The 19,300-nt window shown below is 48.0% G+C and overlaps 1 protein-coding gene across 34 annotated transcripts in view; it reads left to right on the top strand.

Annotated features, from left to right (window-relative positions):
* Nucleotides 1-19,300, top strand: part of RBFOX1 (RNA binding fox-1 homolog 1) — a 1,418,051-nt gene that overhangs the window by 1,044,818 nt on the left and 353,933 nt on the right. For 2 of the 34 annotated variants that reach the window (XM_084882388.1, XM_084882386.1), the window contains exon 1: nucleotides 3,010-3,610. The exons of 25 other annotated variants lie outside the window; for them this stretch is intronic. In XM_084882388.1, the coding sequence (XP_084738514.1) occupies nucleotides 3,467-3,610 (144 nt within the window). In that variant the 5' untranslated portion in view covers nucleotides 3,010-3,466. Of the gene's footprint in view, nucleotides 1-1,741; nucleotides 2,855-3,004; nucleotides 3,611-19,300 lie in introns of those variants that run through there. 7 more of the 34 variants (XM_084882390.1, XM_084882367.1, XM_084882382.1 and 4 more) reach the window with 7 other exon arrangements.

Genomic DNA, 19,300 nt, shown 5'->3' with positions numbered 1-19,300 from the left:
ACTTATTGATGTAGAGCCGTGGTCGGCAAACTGCGGCTCCCGAGCCACATGCGGCTCTTTGGCTCCTTGAGTGTGGCTCTTCCACAAAATACCACGGCCTGGGCGAGTCTGTTTTGAAGAAGTGGCATTAGAAGAAGTTTAAGTTTAAAAAATATGGCTCTCAAAAGAAATTTCAATCGTTGTCCTGTTGATATTTGGCTCTGTTGACTAATGTGTTTGCCGACCACTGATGTAAGGGACTGTTTGGGAGCTAGTAGCATGATGTGGCTCTTTCTCAGTCTCTGTTGAGCTGCAATTCCAATTCAGCATCTTCAGTGCTGCCTGCAAAGCTGGCAGGGGTTTGTCATGAGTGAGCCATTGAGGCAAATGTGGTGTCACCACTTGATCAGGGATCATCCGACTCGGCTCCTGATGAGCTTGTGCTGATGCTCACTACTGCAAATGCTTTCCTGCCCGATCCTGTAAGCGGGTCCCTTGTGGATGGGGTGTGTACTCATCTCTGTGGGTTACTGTGCTTGTGTGGGGACGTGGCGGTGTGGCTGTCCACAGAATCATTTGGAGATGCATTTTGAAGGTCTGGGTCCCGTTGTATCACTTTGCAGACCGCCGATGGGCCTGGCCCTGAGGACCTAAGTTGAAGCAGAGGTCTGAGGCATGATTGCAAAATGGGTCCACAGGAGTCCAATCACCGCAGAGGGCTTTGCACTTTAGGGAGGAAAGGGACAGGGAAACCAGGCCAGGCTCAGGGCAGCCGAGAGCAGTTATTGGTTCCTTACATAATGTATTTGTTTTTCATTAAACCATTTAGATAAGGTCTTATTAAAGTGCCATGTATTATTTATCGTGCTTCTTATGAAAATGAGCTGAAGGGGAAACTCTGCCCTCTTTGGGGGGCATTTGCAGGCTTTTCCAGTGCAGGGAGAAAGCAAATGAAGGGAAGCAGGGGGGACCCCCGTGGGGACAGCACATTGCTGGAGACAGAGGGAAGGATGGGAGGAGGCGAGTCAGGACTGGGGATCTTTGACCTTTTATTCCATCTCTGCTGTGCGGGGTGGCTTTTCTTTGGGTTTTGTGCATTGCGAAATTTAAAACAACTGAAAGACAGGCAAAAAAGTAAGAAAGAAAGAAAAAGCTAGAAAAGAGAGAAATATTTTCACTGTAAATCAGACTTTGTCTGGTAAATATGATTTCTGAGACAACATACATACAGCCATGATTTGTCCAGCTAGCCACTGCTAACACACACACACACACACACACACACACACACAGACACACACCCCACATAAAACACCAGCCTGTACTCCCCTAATCGCCCATATCAATTCGCTTAGGTTTAAACATGCGACTGTATTCCCTCTAAATTGATGGGATGTGTGAGTCACAGGGGGGCTGGAGGGTGAGGAGTAGAAAGAAACAGCCTGCTTGGGGCCTAGTGTTTGGCAGAGGGAAGACTTTATCGTTATTGATGGCGTTTCAAAACAGAACAACAAAAATGGAGCTGTGGTATCATTAATTTGCTTTTCTCCAGAAAGCATTTTGATTAGCCTGCAAAGTGAGCTGTACCGTGCGAGCTGATGGCTCCGTTCAGGAGCTGTCATTCAGCTGAGAGTGTCCCTGTGAGCCTCGGGGAGGGTTCTGGGGGGATGCCCCGGGTCCCTGGTCCCAGTCCCTGGGCCCTGCCCTCAGGCCCTTCCTGAGGATGCCCGCCCTTGCAGGCACCTCTGCCCTGCTGGGCGGCAGCGAGGAGTCTGAAGCCAGGAGGTGTCTCACTGGGAGCCCAACCACCCAAACAGATGCTGTCCCCACAGCCTCTTGCTCTGAAAAACAAAAGGAAAAGCCTCTTGCTCTGAAAAGCCAGTCACCAGGTCAAAATCTCTATCACAAAAAACACAACGTTATCCCTGATGAGGAATTGAAGAGCTTTTTCCTGGGAGAACCCAGGACTTGTTAGAGTCTTAACGTTTTCTTTTGATTTGCAGATCACATCCTGTTTTATGGCATAAAGACGAAGGGGATCTAGTAATGCATAATTATTACTTCTTAAAATAAAGGGGAGGGAGAGACCCCTCTGGCACCGGCAGAATGCTAATTTGGCCAAGGAAGGCTGATCAGGCAAGAGGAAAAAAAAATAAAATAAATAAACCATTGTCATGTGCCCGCTGGTAATCTCTTATCAGACGCGGGCTTCCCACCCTGCGCATTTATAATTGGAGAGAAGAGCGGGGATTCTCGGCTGGAGGGAGCCCCCCTCGCCTTTGCCGGGGGCTGGCGTGTGGTGTGTTACTTAGCCCAACAGGCTTCATTTATTCCCATGCCAGGCAGGGCGGCTTCTCCCCCTCCTCGCTGGTTCCAGGCTGCTCCGAGTGCTGGCTGCTGCCTGCCCAGCCTCCGCCAGGCGCCCAGAGAAAGCTGCGCCCCACGGGGGGTGGGGGGCCCCCAGAAACTGCCCTGCCTGAGGTGCCAGCAGCTCCGGCTCCCCCGATCCCCAGCCCCTAGCGTCATCCCAGCACTTTCGGAGGAGAGAGAATCCCATTTTCGCGTGTACTTGCCAAGGAGCGGGGCGCAGGAACCGCCACCCACGTCTCTGACCCGGTCCCAGTTGGGCGCGCGCAGGGATTGTCCAGATCCCTGGGCGCTGGCGATGTAGGCGCTCCCCGCCGCCTGCCTGCCTGCCCTGCGGAGGTTTTTAGCAGACACCATTTGAATTTTGGTGAGTCGTTAAAAAAAAAAAAAAAAAAAAGCAAAGGGGAGGGAAAAAGGAAAACACACACGCAAAAATCCCATCCCTTCCCTGGTCCCATTTGACAAATGAGGAGGCAAGAGCAGCAGGAACAACGGAGTGAACCTTGGTGTGAGTCGAATCTCTCTCTCTCTCTCTCTCTCTCTCTCTCTCTCTCTCTCTCTCTCTCTCTCTCTCTCTCTCTCTCTCCCCCCCCCCCCTCATCTGGCTCTTTGCCCTTGGCTCTGCCCCTCCCGCCCCCCCATACACACACTCAGCATCTACCGGAGGGCAGGCACCCCCTCTACCTTTCATAGAAGTTGCCTTTTTGCTCTTTCTTGCCATCTTCGCGGGGAGCGGGGGCGGCGGGGGCACCTGCCACTTTGGGGGGCCCTCAGCAAGCAGGCCCAACAACCACGCGGGCACACACACACACACACACACACACACACCCCACACAGCCCCAAAGGAAGCCAAATAGTTTCGTGACCCTCTCAAGTGTGTTCGCTGGAGGCAGGCTGACGGACGCTGGGATCTAGCAAACCCGAGGGGAAGACGGAAAGCAAACGAGGGAGGAGGGACGCGCGGGGTGCGGCGGGGGGAGGGCGAGAGAGACGGGGAGAAAGAGAGAGAGAGAGAGAAGGAGAGAGCAGCCGCCCGGGTTTGACTTAGATAATCAGCAAAATTAAAAAAAGAAAGAGAGAAAATTGTAGCGTCCAGGCAAAGAGCAAGCTGCGCGATTGCATGCGAGCGTCCCCACTCCTGCTCCGCGGGCGCCCGAGAGACGACATGCAGCATCCTCTGACGGGGGCCACCTGCGTGGCGCTCCCCAGCGTGGGCATGTGTCCCCAGCTCTCGTGTGCCTTGACTTTTATGTACTTACAGCAGGTAAGGCGCGTGGCTTACCTCCGAGGCTGCTGCCAGGGCTCCTGGACCGGGTCCCCCTGCGTCGCTGGGCTGAGCTTTGGTACCTCGGAGCGGGATGGGGAGGGGGCTGGCTGGTGCGCGCCTCTGGGTGGGAGGGCGGCGTGGGAACCCCTCATTCTCCGTGGACCCCGATTGCCCGCGCCCAGCTGTGTTGCCCCCTCCGTGCACACTTGGAACGCCTGCTTCCAGGCTTGGGGTAACGGGAGTTTAAAATTGCAAACTGCCTTCTGACTCGCATCCTTCTCGCGCTGGTGTGGGGTGTGGGAGGGTGATCCCAGGCTAGATAGACCCTCGGGTCTGAGTTTGGATCTTGGTGGGGGCATTGGAGTGCTTGGAGTTTTAATTCAGCAGCTTTACTAGAGAGTGCAAAAAAAATTATGCATGTGTGTGTATGTTCAGTGTTTTTATTTTCTCAAGTTTGTCTGGGTGGTGCTGTATATGCAGTTGCTTTTGGAATCAGAGCCTTTGGGTTTCTGGAGCGTGCCGGCCCCAGAATCTGCCTCCAAACTCGCCAGCTAGTGCTGGGATGCAGGCGAGCTGTGTAGGATGCAGTCTTTGTTGCTCTGTGTGAAGGCTTTTTCTTTTTTATTTATCTCCTCCACTGTCCCTTAATGGTCTTGCCATAGGATTTTGTGTTTATTTTCCATTCTGTGTACATTTCAGCATCTTTCATTGTTCCTCTCTTTCTCTGGGTGTTTCCTCTGGACATTCTCTGGCTCTCCTTCCTTTTTCTCTTCCTTCCTTTTTCCCCTTCCTTCCTTCCTTCCTTCCTTTTCTTTTCTTTCTTTCTTTTTTTTTTTTTTTTTTCTAGTAGAGCGCTGCCAAAGTTGGTTCCTGGGTTTGGGGAACAGCTCACTAGTGCCTTGGGGGGCTGGTGACAAGCCAGGCTGTCTCTCACTGGGCAGGGCTGTGGAGGTGGCTGGTGGGGTGAGGGAGAAGGGTTTTGTCATGCCTATGGGAATCTTTTGCCCTGTCCCAAGCTGCTACATGAAGAGTTAATCGTGATTGTAGTCATTTCAACTCTTTTTCGATGGACTTCCCTCAGGAGGACCATTTGTTAGCCATGTGTGGTTGCGGTCTACTAAACTTCCTTTACCAGTGCGCAGACAGGCCTCCTCCGAAGACCCTCAGCGTCAGTCTATTGCAGGAAGAGATGTGGCCATAAAATGTCAAGGTTCTGTTTGGAACGTTTGGGTCATTTGTGATCAAGTTGGTTACTTCCAGAAAAAATATATATATTTTAAGGCGTAGTTTCTATCACACGTCTTTTGGGAAACAGCCTTTTTGTATGGTTTGAGTATCTTGGGAAGACATCGGTTTCTCTTTTTAAATACTATGTTATTCCATTTCTCATAAAGGAAACTGTGTGCCAGGGAACATTTATGAAAAGCCTGTTGGTAACATGTTATATCATTCATCTGCTCCTGCCATTTCTGTCTCTTTGGTGTGCGTGTGTGTGTGTGTGTGTGTGTGTGTGTGTGTGTGTTTAAGACCAGTTACTCCCTAGAACAGTATCCTAATGAGCATTTCTACAGATGCTCAGCCTGAGTTGAATTGAATCTAATTATTAATACGAGTTGATCTTCTGCCTCCTGTATTCACTTCTTTCATGGTATCTATTAATCAATTTGAACAGCGTTACCCAGCAGGTCGAATGCTCTAGCTATTCAGTGCTCTCACAGTTTCCTTGTGCATTATTCCTTTTTTTTTTTTTTTTTTTTTTAAATAAATTGATCTTTCTTCCTCCTGGATTGGTACATTGGTTTGCCCGTTTAGGCACAACTTGGGAAAGAAGAGAGTGACTTTGAGCGGGAGGTTATTCTTGCCATGAAAAGGACAAGCGTACCGGGTAAACGCAGGCTCCTAGCGTCTGCCAGGCAGTCTCTTCCAGGGGGGAAGACTGGTGCTCTGGCCAGGGGAGGCTCCCAGGGAATGTTGGCAGCCATAGCAAATATTGAGAAGTGACTAAATCAGCATCAAGGTCCCCTCTGAGGATAGACAGAGGTGGGCTTTGAAATGGGCCATGGCACTCACCTCCCTTTTGAAAGAGCAGGTGATACTGGGAGTGGAAGCACTGAGAAGCTGATGCTGTAACATACAGTGTCAGAATGCGGGGTGTGTGTGTGTGTGTGTGTGCATGTTTCCTGAGTTTTACTAAATGCTGAAGTACAGCACAAGCAGACATCGATGTCTACCTGCCTCATTGAGAAGCAGGTTTCCTGTCTGCACCTCCCACCCTTGCTAAGAGTGCACCCTCGGGACTGGAGAGCCATACCTGCGGGCCACATCTTCCAGCCATGGCTGTCCTCACGGTTGGCATGGAAGTCTCCTGCCCTTGGGTGATTTAGCAGCCCGGACCACAGGCTGATGCAGGGAGGGAAACAGTTCCCTGCAATCGCCAGAAACCACTTACTGATGCAATCTGCACGTCTCCTCTCTACACATGGCCACTCTCTTTTCGGTCTACTGTGGGTCTTTAGCTGTTATTGTCTCTTCATTTCATTTTGATGAGCTGTAGTCTCAGAGCAAGTTGATCAAATGGGTGACCCGGGCAGCAATCCGTGATAAATGACGCCTTTATTGAAAGCCTTTTACTTTATTATTATTTACCAATGAAGACATTCCAGGGGTGTCTGTCATTCCGATCACCAGTTACATAAGAGCACACTTAAGACACACCGCTGCCTTATTTTAGAGCCTTCATTGTTCTGTGCTATAAAATCGCAAACTCTCATCGGGGCCACCGAGTCTCCGGTGAAATATAATTTCCTGGAATGAAGTTGCAGTCAGACAGTGCTTCTTTCTCATCCGATATCTAAGGAAAATTACTTCATCATTTGCTCTCTTTGCCTCAGCTCTGACATCCAGCCTCTCTTTCTAGAGCCTCCCAGATTTGTTCCTAAGACAAATCATAAAACAAAAAAAATCAATCGGGATCCCTCAGCACCCAGGTCTCCTCCGCATGACCATGTGAAAACAGCATACCCCTTTTGCCACAAAGAACGTATCTATTCAGACCAATCTGGGCATTGAAATTATTTGACTTAATCCATTTCATGCATTTATGTCCCAGTAACTCTCCCTTAGATAGGTATTTTACTACAGTTATAAATCTTTTATTTTCTCTTGCTGCTTCTTTCTGACATTGGAGATATCGCTACATTTTGGAACTGCAAGGTGGTATAAAGTTGTAGAGTCCTTTTGGCACCTCGATACCAAGGCCAAAATATGCCATCACATGCATATGCACACATGTGTGCATGCACACATAGATATCCCCTCGTTTATAGCATGTATCTCGTAGATCATTCTAAGATGCAAGGGACAGGTGAGCATCATCGGAGCAGCAGGCTTTCATCTTGCTGTCCAGGGCAAGTCCTGCTTCGGCTGCTATTCATAACACACTGCAGAGGTTTATTTACTGTGTCTTCTTTGCTGGGGAATCTTCTTCTCAAGTCAAGTTCAACTTACCTGTCCCCAGATTCTTCCCAGAGTTCCACAGCAGGTACCCCTGCAAACATTTTTGTTCTGAGGGGAAATGCTGAACACAAATTTCAATCGGTGGCTTTACCATGAGTGGATTCAAAAGAAAATACGTTTTGATTTTCTCATAGAAAACATACACCCCACATACACATGTGCACACACACACAGGCACAAAAGTCTAGAGATGCTGGACACATGTCCTATGTCACAGGGAGCACACAGAAGAGCATCTACCGGGTGGAAAGTCATGGCGAGGCTCCGGACAGAGCAGACAAGGCCTGTTTTCCGAAGCACCCATCTTGTCAGGTTTCCCTGAGCTCTGATTCACGCTGGCGTCTAACCCTCTGGAAGAGCAGAAGTAGCACAGTCACTCCATTTTCCCAGTTCCTAGACCTTGCATGTCTCCCAGTACCCTTCTCAGGAAGCTTCTCACCTGTCAGATCCTGTTCACCCAGAACCTTTTTATCAGCCTGAATTTAAAAACAAGTCAAATGCTTAAAATCCACATGAAAAGGGGGAGAGGGGAAGGGGGCTCCAAAGTGGGCCATGCCACTGTCGATATCGGAAGATTGGTAATTTTTCCCACTTAATGATGATCCATGTGGTTTGTTTTAAATAGTGAAGTGGTTTGTACAAAGGGTAATTCCTGGTAAATGAAGCCATTGCTCACTGTGGACATCTTCAGATCGAAAGCAATTGAACTGAAACTTGCATACCAGCCCTTGCTGTCTTTAATTAGAAAGTGGTGCTGGGTACAGAGTCCCTGAGAGGGTTGGCTCACATAGGAGGGGGTGGGAGGGGAGCGCCCCCATGCACCTGCCGGGGGCATACATTTAGGAACCTTTCAGTGGGCCATGACAATTATGGCTGCGTAGACAAGTTCAATTCTCCTTCCAGTTACTTACTTTGTGCTGCTCAGTCCGATGATTTATAGGAGACCCGATGGCATTTTATCACCTTCTTTCTTCTTGGCTTAATCCCATGTTGATTTATTAAATTGTGCTGTGGATTGGGGGTAGTCGATGGTGTCAATAACACAGAAAAGAATTAGAATAGATTATCTTCATGTCTGAATTGTTTAAGGAGTGTAAGTGGTCGGAATGAACCCATCCCAGGCCTGGGTGACTGTCTGATAGACCAGGGTCCCTCTGTCTCTTTCTAGAGAGATGCTGGGATGTGAGTTGGTTAGTTAACCAGTTGTCCTGGTTGCTCTGATTTGTCCAATTGGAGGGAAGCAGGCATGGATTGCTGGGCTTTTCTTGGCCAGACAAGGCCCATATCTCAGGTGAGTGGGTGGGGGGGGGCCCTTTGTTTCTCCCATTTTAGGACCCTATGGAAGGGGGGTAGCTATTGGCTTCAGGGTTACATGGGTTGCCTCTGCCTTAAGATTATTTATTATTTTTTAATCCCCACCCAAGAATAATTTTAGAAAGGGAGGGAGGAAGGAAGAGAGAGAGAAAAACAATGATATGAGAGAAACAGCTATTGATTGCCTCCCATATGCACCCAACCAAGGACCAAACCCAAAACTCGGGCATGTGCCCTGACCAGAATCGAACCCACAACCCTTTGGTGCAGGGATGTTGCTCAATCAACTGAGCCATCTGTCCAAGGCTACCTTAAGATTGTTTAATATTAAACATCGGTTAGTCTGGAGACCAACAGAGTTCTGCACCCTTTGGGCACTCTACCTGCCATTTGGTGGGGGGGGTTCCATGCCAGAACGTGCAAGGGCCGCCCTGCCTTTTGGGGAATGGAGAAAACCCCTGCTATTAGAGCTCACCTCCCATCTGCTTTCCTTACAGCTGGCCCTTGAGCAATTGTCCGGTAGCTGATGGACTGGGGGTAGGTTTTGGGTTTTCTGATTCATTTAACCAGGCTCTCTGCCCCAAGGGGAGACGAAATGCTTGTTTATTCCTACTGGCCGGGTAAAAGCAGTGTAGTTTGTCAGGCAAATAACAGTCTTCCGGAGGAGGAATTGCAGCATTGTAAACAAAATCAGGTCGGTGAGTCTGCCCCTACGGGAGCTGGGCGATGCAGGAGATGTCATCCCGTGAATGAGGCAGAGCTGACAAAGTGTGGGCATAATTGCCCCATCTGCGGAGACCTTTCTAATGGACGGGGAGAGGTGTCCCAGTGTGCTGTTTAATTCAATTAAGAGAAGCAGAGAAAGTTCCATTCATCAATAAAGTTTCCTCTTTCCGGGAGCTGCCCCAGAGAACTTTGCAGGGCTGAGCAGTGGCCTGTGGCTGTCTGCAGTGATGTGGCTGGTCCCATTGAGAGGGGCTGTGTCAAAGGAGGTCAGATCTCAGGCACAATAGCTCAGGAGGGCCCTGGCCCGGGCCCTTCAACACGCTGAATGCTGGCGAGCTGGGGAAATGAGCAGCCAACCTGCAGGGCTGCTCCTGCAGAGACACCATGACAGAGAGGCTTTCTGACGGACCCCCAAATGCACCCCCTGGCTGGGGTTAGGAAAAAAGCGTATGTGGTTGGAACATTCTGGCAACTGAAAGCATTTGGGAAAAAGGGGTCTTGGTGCCTTTTCTGACCCTGACATATGGTGACCCTGATGGGTTGACGCTGGCTGAAAAAGAGCAACAGGATTGCTTTTCCATCATTGCCTGGGGTCTCACTTCCCATCCCTTTCTTCGGTTGCATTCCTTGTATGTGTTAGGCAGCAGGCAGTGTGCAGAGCTCTTTTGCGATGCTTTTTCTGACCTGCCCGGCAGGGGTCTTCAAACTACGGCCCGCGGGCCACATGTGGCCCGCAGAGGAGTCTGATCCGGCCCGCCAGGATTTTTGGGCAGTGAGCGCAGCCGAGGTGTTACAGTAGGAATTAGTAGTTCATATAGTCCGGCCCTCCAGCTCTCTGAGGGACCGTGATCTGGCCCCCACTTTAAAAAGTTTGAGGACCCCTGTGCTAGACTATATGCAACATGATGTCAGAGATTTCTTTATTCTGTTACTCTACCCATGATTCCTAGAATAAAGTCTAATAGATAGCAGTTGCTCAAAAAAAAAAAAAAAAAAAAAGTAAGGCATGAATGAATAGAACTTTCTAGAACCTTAGAAGCAAGGGAAGCTGGGATGGCCACCCGTTTTCACAGATTCATGTGAAGATGCCTTCAATCATTCATACCTTGTTTCTTTGGGCATGCAAAACCCTGTCTCCGGGCATCGAGAATATTGCAGCAAATCAATTAGGAGAGGTGCCTGCCACCATGGAGCTGGCGCTGCAGTAAAAGAAGAAGAAAGGATGCAAAACATGTGTGAATCAGGAAGGTGTTTTCAGGTTGGGGAGAGTGCTGTGCAGGAAATAAACAGGACGGTGGGAGAAAGGGTCGGGGCTGTTGGTGGTTATTGGGTGGGCCGGTGTGGGTCTCACTGGGGAGGTGATGAATTTTCTGATCCGAGGAAAAGGGAGTATTTGGTATGTGAAGAGTTGAGAGAGCTGTCCTAAGAACAGGAAGGGGATCGAAAGTGAGAGGCGCCGGACACAGCGAGCCGGGAGTTGGGTCACGTGTTAAGTGGGGGTACCCGGATGGCATCTGCTATCCTCTGGGGTCCGAGTGGAAACATGAAAAGATGGAAATGGATGAAAAAGTGAGAGAAGGCCACTTCCGAGCTGTGACAAAACCCAGGGGCTTTTGGAAACAGGTTTGGGGGTGAGAGGTAGGCGGAGGGTTTTGATGGGAGCCTGAGGAAGACCCCAACGCGGAGCATCCAAAGTCCTGTTGGTATTCTCTGTGAAAGCCTCACCCAGCTGCTTCTGCAACAGGCCTTTTACCTTGAAAACGATGAATGAGGTACACTGATCCTGAAATTCCAGGCATTTGAGCACCCCCTTCCTAATTTTTACCAATTCACTCATCATCCCAGTCGATAACTACTTAATAGTTTCAGATCAATTTATATTTTGAACTTAAAAGTAGATTTGCTCAAACCAACACACATAAATACATAGCTGCAGGATCACATCTTTGATGTGATTTTTGTATATGATCTGAACATACATTGAAATCAATGTCCATTCATTCTCTCCATGTTTATTGAACTCCTGCTTGGTGCCAGCTGTTCTCCCAGACGTTCTCAGTAAGCAAAGGTGCCCGTCCTCATGGAGGGTCTATCAAGTCACCCATCCCTGAGCCATCATTGGGTAACACTGGCTGGGTCTGTTGGATTTCCTGGGGATCCTCTGTCATGTCTGGTACGGAATCATTCATTCCTCCCCTGACTTGCTTTGCAAAGAGCATGACTCTAGTTATCTCTGCATCACCTCCTCTCCCCTCTGACAGAGCAGCAGTCAGTGCACACGGCAAAGGAAAAGAGGCTCATACGCCTCATCTGTAGCCGGCTCTGAGACCACAGGGCTGGGGGGAGAGGAGGGGGCTGTGGTTTCTGACCCTGGCCCCAGCTCCAGGTAACAAGCAATCTCCCCCTGTTTTGCTGCTGTTCTTTATGTTGTGTTTAACACACACAGAATCAAGATTAGGGATTGGAGCCAGAGCGAAAAGCACTTGGCAGGTTAGTGTGTGTTCCCAGAGGCGGGAGGACGTTTTTCCCATTGCAGCTACGGAGGAGAGTACAGGCAGCTGGAGGATGGAAGTGCCCTGATGAGTAAATACACAGAGGGGTTAGTCTTAATGAGACTGTGCGTTTTTGGCATTTGATGTTTGCCCAGGCTCACCTTGAGGACTAGATCCCCTTATCAAAAGCAACAGCAAATAGCTCCATCTTCCCTTAGGTAGTTCTGCTCTGCCTGAGGGGTGGAGTGGGGGTGAGGTTGGGGGGTGAAGGGAGGGCAAGCCCTGCTCTTAGGCAAGGATGAGAGCTTGGAGATCCCCCCCTAGATGAGTCTTTCCTTAACAGGGACCAATGTCGATATCCAAAAACAGAATGAGCAGTGACATCTACATTTAGCAGTAACCAACTGTCCATCTCAAGAGCTCAAGGCTCTTATGGAAATTCAGCTGAGAAACCTACATCATTTTAGAACCAGTAGGTGTCAGGTCCCACCCTCTCCCCCTGCACCCGAAGCACAGTTTAAGAAATGATTGCCATCTCCGGAGGCCTATATAGGACAGAAGTCTTGAACTAAAGGGTTTGATCCCAACTCTGCTATTCGATTCGCTGACCCAACTAGATCGAGCAAGAGGCTTTACTTGATTTGGAGCTTTAATAGCTTCTTCAGGAAAATAGGGTTAAGGATAACCATTTCATAACCTTCTTTGTAAGATTTGTATGGTACTGATGGACGACTGACAATGCCTGGGACACAGTGAGAAGCCAACAGACCTTTGTCAAAGAAATGAAAGGAAGGATGAGTGAATGAATGAATACTTATGTATTGAAGCTGAACATGATTTTTTATTTCTCCCAAGTAAATGTTATATATATATATATATATATATATATATATATATATATATACACATATATACATATATATATATACACACATATATATATACACTCACACACACACCCCACCATCTGCCAAGGATACAGACCCAAGGAACCTGGGGGTCTCCCTCAGGGTCCTTGATCCCTCCTACCTGATCTGGTTTTCTTCCCTCTCCTTCTGCCAACTCAGTGCTGCTGGCCATGTTGGATTGGAAAGTGGCTGCACATCTCAATTAATGCTCCGTGACAGGAGGAGGGAAAATAAAAATTGTCTTGCTCTTGTCAGTAGCGAAGTTATTTACTTTCAAAAGCTGACAGAATCACACTGCAGGGGCTTCATTTATTTCTATTCAGAATGTCATTATTCTGTGATGCAGGGGACTTGGGCACACGTTGGAGCTGATTCCCATAAGCTTGAATGTGGCAGGCGCCTGCTAATGTGCAGATTGTCACTGGGAGGAGGAGACAGGGAGGGTTTTCTGGGGCCTGGCCGTGCTTGGGTGCTTGCATGGATGCCTGGGCAAATGCCTCAATTTTAGGATGACTATCCTGCCCACAAGTGTGTTTTCCGGCTCTGGGTCTGCCCTCTGTGTGTCCCTCTACTGCCTGATCGCTTGTCCTCTTTATTCTGAAGCAGAAGAATGAGGTGTGGACCTCCTGGTGTCATGACTCTCTCCATCCACCCCCTCCTCAAATTTCTAAAAACACAGAAGCTGTTCCTGCAAATGAGTTTGCTTTGAATCTATGTACTCTCTCTACTTAAACTGGCTGATGGATGCCCCCATCCAAATAATATGCATAAAACTATGGATTTTTTTTTTTTTTTTGCTTGCTTTCTTCCTTCCCCTAACCCCTTTTTTCCTAAGTGTTTGCAATGAATAGTTAAAATAGGGAGTGGAGATTCTTTCTTCATGGTGCAATGGCTGAACTTGCCACTAGGGGTCTCCATTCAGAACATGTGACTGGATTCTTGAGAACACTCTTGTTTTTTTTTCTTCCTTTTTCTCTCCCTCTTTTTTTTAAAAAAAATTTTTTTATGTCTCCTTTTAGTTCCATTCAAAAAACAAAACGAATCTACTTTGTAAGCATAGGAGATGCTTCTTGCAAGATCATTTAGAAAATCAGAGAATCCAGCCAGCCTCAACAGCGACAATGATAATAATAAAATAATGAAAATAATGAAATAATAACTTTTATGTGACAAATACACTACGAAGCACTTTCACCTGGGCTACCTCATCTAATCCCCCACAAAAGGCCTCTGGGGCAGTGGGTAGGAGTCCTTTCCTTTCCTTCCATGCTCATCTGAGGCAGGTGGTGGAGGAGAGGAGGTTGAACACCAGGGACTCTCACTCCAGAGCCCACAGGGCCCCTGCCATCGTGCGGCGGGGTCTGCAGGCCGCGCCCAGGCCCTGCAGGCCCATCAATGTGAAAGCCAGCCTCTCCCAGCCAGGAGTCCTCATTTCTCTTTCCTTTCAAAGGAGAAACTTGTCAGAAAGGGAGAGAGTCAGTAGGGAGAGCTTTCAACTTTGAAGCTTTCTGGTGATTTTATTTTTAAGTCATTATGATTACTGTTGAATAAATTACAACACGCAGCGAGGCTGTCAGGCTCGGGGAGGGTGGGGAAGAGAGGAGAGCGGGGCTGATGGGAAGCACATCCGCTCGCAGGATGATGGAGTGCGTTTCTCCGCAGCCAATTCCAATCCCCAAGTCCCCGTTGTGCTGAGGAGCTCTCCAACCAACACAGGAAATGCAGTCACTGCCCGGCACCGTATTAATGATTTATGCACCCTGCACCGCTGCTTTGTTCACTTGAGGGGCCCGGTCCTGTTCATAAAGGAATTTCTGGGAGCGGGATCCCTGGTTGCCATGCTGTTTTGCTCCATGCAGTGCAGGCTGCTCTATAAATCAAAAGAATTTAGTGCTTTGCAACCTTCCCGTGCCTCTGAGATCCTGTATGTGTGCATATGTATGTGTGCACATACATGTGTGATCATGTGCATATGTGTGTGCATGTGTGTGCCTTTGGGTGTCACCTAGGGACATTTTCAAGAATGAATGAGGAGGGGATGAATCTGTTTTTGGTGTTTCGGGGCCAATCTGTCTGTTCCATAGTAGCATCAGGGCCCTATTCATCTCCCATGTGGTGTTTATGCTTCTGGATTTTGTCTGTGAAAATGGGCTGACACCATTTTTCTAAAGTAAGACCGCAGAACACACCAGGATCGCCTTCCTTCCAAATCACCCAGAAGGACAGACTGGGTGATGGGCGTGCCTCACAGTGGCATCAACGCCCCTGCAAGTCACCTGGGCATCCTGGGGTCTTTCCTCCATGGGATTTCTGAGGCTTAACACAGTGAATGGCTTACGGAAAAAAAGAGTTCTGTCAATTCCCTTTGCTTTGAAAGTGAGTGAGGTCATCTATTTTGTAAGCTGAGAATTCTGGATCTGGGAAACTTTCTCCTGTCCAGTAAGCCATAGCAATCGGATTTTAACTTCAGCTCCTTTGTCCTAATTGGGAGGGGCGACATGATATAATCAAGAGATGGATTGAAACCCTCAGTTATTCTTTCAAGACATCTGCAGAGAAAAGCCCAGTTGTTGTTTTGCCTTTTCGAGGATCACACTTCTGTTCTCTTAATCATGTCACGTGCCTCATTGTGTGTGGTTACATTTGTTCCCCTATGGAACTGAGAGATGAAAACTCACAGATCTCTGAGTAGGAGTTGGAGGGCAAAAGAGAATATTTAGAAAATTAGAATGATACTTTAAATAGCCTACCCAGCTGGATTGCTTTTGTATAAGGTGACATCGTCATTTTAGGAAATGTGCCTGACTTAAAGATGTGTAAGCCTTTTGGGAAATAAACATCTCAATTTAGTAGAACTCCTCCTTAAAAAAAATACATGAAGGGGTGAATGCAGAGAAAAATAAATATGCCCCTCTCCCCTTCCCATCCAACCCGGGCCTAGATTTCTTTTATACACGTGAAAGTGGTCTTTATGAATGTTTATGCTTATGGGAAAATTAAAAGCGTTTTTTGAGGCTATGGAGGGTCAAATTCAGTGATCATGAAATCGAAACAAATACTCAATTGAAGAGACTGCCTTTCGTGTCTTCCTGAAAAGTGGAGGACAAAATGTACGCAATTACGTAAGTAAACAGTGAGCCCGGCAAACATTGTCTGTCCCGGGAAACATGAGACAGCGCCTGGCTCTGAGGAGGCAGGTGTCCAGCCCGGGCAGCTGACATCCATACTGTACTGATTTCCGTGTTTGCATTTGTCCTCTGTTCTTGACTCCGTGAGTGTCTCATTGTCTTTAATTATGTCTACGAGGCACAAGGCAGCCGTCAACATCTGCTCTATTGTTTACTCGGTTTCCATATAGCTCTGATGGCTTATTAAACAATCTATTTTTCAAACGGAAAACAGAGAAACCGGCCTAATCCATGCTATGGCGTTTTTTGTAAAGACCCATTATGCAATTAGCGCTTGGGATTTGTGCGAGGCTGGTGATTCGCCCAAATAAACAGCCCTTTATTCCGAGAGTGCCTCTTGACTTGTGTGGAAAAAAAATATCAATTTCCCACAAAATAAAATCACATTTCCTCCTTAATCACGCAGCATGCCAAGAAGATGATGTGTTAATATGAGGGGTGGATCCTTCACTTCTTGTGTCAGAAAAAGAGCAACTCTCCACTCTCCGAAATAACAATGCCTTTAATTCAAGCCAGCAATTACTCCATTACATAAGACAACTGTCGCCTGGCACGGAAGACAGTCTGAGAGTTTATCTGATACGATCAGAGAAGAGAAATGCCGTGTTTTTCACCATTTGTAAAATGTCCCTAACACTTTCTGATCGATGTATGAAAGGCTTATCGCGTTGTCTATAGCAAAGCAAGTGACATCCATGATGATTGAATCAGATCTCCTCCCCTCTGGCACGTAATTGGTTAATATTAATTCACTTGCGTATTCACTCAACAAATATTCATGTAACCTCTGCACTGCCCAAAAGAGTTGGGTTAGTCACTGAGGACATAGAGACAAGGAAACCAATGTCATTTCCCTTGATGGAGCTTCTGAGCTTGTGGGCATGACAGGAGATGAGCGAGTGATCGTGGTGGAAACATGTATGCTATGTTGTGATAAAGAAAGAGGCGTCCACAGAAAATAGCAGGGGCTGTATTCAGGGCCTGAGGAAGTGGCATTGAAGCTGAGTGAAGGAGGTGGGAACTGTGGTAGAGAAGACCATTGTCACTGAGGCAGAGAGTCTGTGGCATGGCTGTTCTGTGTCTGGCCATCTCGGGAGATGGAGAAAAGGCCAGGATGGCTGGAGTAGCATGCTAGAGCAGCCAGAAGGAGGCAGAGGGCTCAGAATCCACAGGGTGTTTTTTTGTTGTTGTTGTTTTTGGTTTTTTGTGGGTTTTTTTAAACAGCAGTTGGAGAACATTTAGAGAAAGTGAACTTTTTAAAAATATATTTATTGATTTTTTACAGAGAGGAAGGGAGAGGGATAGAGAGTCAGAAACATTGATGAGAGAGAAACATTGATCAGCCGCCTCCTGCACCCCCCCACTGGGCATGTGCCTATAACCGAGGTACATGCCTTTGACCGGAATCGAACCTGGGACCCTTCAGTGAGCAGGCCAACGCTCCATCTACTAAGCCAAACCAGTTAGGACAACACAGTTTTTGAAAGCACTGATATGAGGATTAGATTTCATCCTCAAAGGAATAAAAAGGGAGGGAAAGAAACGAAGGGGCTTGACATAGGGGAGAAATGTGATAGAATTTTGCCTTTAAAAGACGAGTTCAGGTGTTCTGTGCAGAACAGATTAGAGGGGTCAGACTAAAAGCAGAGGCTCAGGTAGAAGACCACAGCAGTAATTCAGGGCCGGATGATGGCCTCTTGGACTAGGAGCTGACAGAGCCATGGACAGGAGTGACACCTGCTATTGTTTGTGACACCTCCCCACCCCACAGAGACAGTACTCGCCAAAGGGAACAAATGTAACATGCTGCATGCGGACATCAGAGGGCGCTGGTGAGGAAGGCAGTGCCTCAGGAGGCGCTGGCCTGGGCGTGGGCTCCAGCAGAGAGAACTACTGGTTAGTTTCCGCATAGTGCAGGCCAGCGCCCTCTGAATGGTATTTGGCCAAAGCTGAGAATCTCACACTTTGTCTTGTGCGCTGTTTGGTAGCAGAGTTGCAACACAAAATTATACCCCATCTTAGTGGGACGATCTCTAGCATCTTAGCAACTGACTTCTAATAGGGTGGGTGAGAATCGGGGAGCAGGCTTGGTGACGGGTCCCGTGGGCAATGCCTCCTTCTCCCGCCTCTGGTCAAAGGAGCACCAGGGTTAATTGCATTCTCCTCGGTGTTGGGCAAAGCTGGTTTTAAATCTTAAAATATCCAACTCAGTTGACAGACTTCTGACCATTTACCTGGGCCAGTCTCCAAGCTCACTGAAGCTTCGTTTCTATGATTATAAGTCAGTGCTGAGAAGCTTCATTTCTATGAAATAGAGATAATGCAGGATCAGGAACTAGAGTTGTGAGTGTGACATGAGATTGTTTGTAATAGCACCTGGCACAGCCCCAGCAAATGGAAAAGTTCAATAGATGCTTTTACTCTTGGTGGTGGTGGTGGTGGTAGTGTTGGTACTGATGGTAGTCATGGTAATGATGGAGGTGTTGATGGTGATGGTGATGGTGATGGAGGTAGAGATGGTGATAGTAGTACAGTGGTAGTGGTGGTGGTGGTGGTGGTGGTGGTGAAGTTGGTTATGGTGATCCTAATGGAAGTAGTTTAGTGGCAGTCTTATTATTGCTGGTGATGTTTGGTGGTGGTGGTGGTGTTGATAGTGTTGGTCTTGGCGGTGGTGATGGTATTAGTGGAGGTGCTGTGATAGTGGCGGTAGAAGTGATGGTAGAGATGGTGGGGGTGTGGTGATGACGGAGATGCTTGGTGATGATGATGGTGTTGATGGTATTGGTGGTGGTGGAGATGCTGTGATAGTGGTGGTAGAAGTGATGGCAGACATGGTGGGGGTGTGGCGGTGGGGGTATGCTTGGTGATGATAGTGATGCTGATGGGAATGCAGTGTGGTAGAACAGTTTCACGTATAGTGCCTGCGTTGAAATTTGATTTAAATCTGCCACTTGCCATCTCCTATGCCCGTTGGCCAGTTACTTTAATGTCCATTGTTTCAGCTTCTTCATGTGTAAAACGGGAACGATGGTATTTGTTGTCAGTCTCCACGATGACTAAATGCATTACTATGTGTAAAAAAATAGCACAGCCTTTGTTCTAACAAACAAACTCCACAGTGAACACAGAGAATGCTTGTTAAATAAAGTGGCGCAGAACGCAGCCTTTAAGAAATGTCCCCAGTGCCTTCCAGTCTGCTGCTTCTCAAGGCTGCTTTCCAAAGCGGGCAGGGGGGCTGCCCCTTCCCACTGCAGACCCACCCCCGGCCCTCTGTGTGTTCTGGGAATAACCGGGCATGGTGAGCCAGGGTTCTGGCCGGGTGCAACATGAGAAAGACTCCCAGTAATTACAAAAATAACAGCGAGGGCTGCTCGGCGAGGTAGGCAGATGAGCACACCACTAGCCAGAATGCGAAATAGCGCCTGCAAATGTTAGGTCCCAGTGGGAGGGTGGGAACATATGGGGATAAAGGAAACGAAAAGTTGGGCCTCACTGGTAAGTTTTAAGCGGTTAAGGGAGGCCATTGTAGTGCCAGGTTTCTCT

The sequence above is a fragment of the Pipistrellus hanaki genome (assembly GCF_964339955.1).
Source record: "Pipistrellus hanaki genome assembly, chromosome: 4".
Lineage (NCBI taxonomy): Eukaryota > Metazoa > Chordata > Mammalia > Chiroptera > Vespertilionidae > Pipistrellus > Pipistrellus hanaki.
This window is presented reverse-complemented; position numbering and strand designations above follow the sequence as displayed.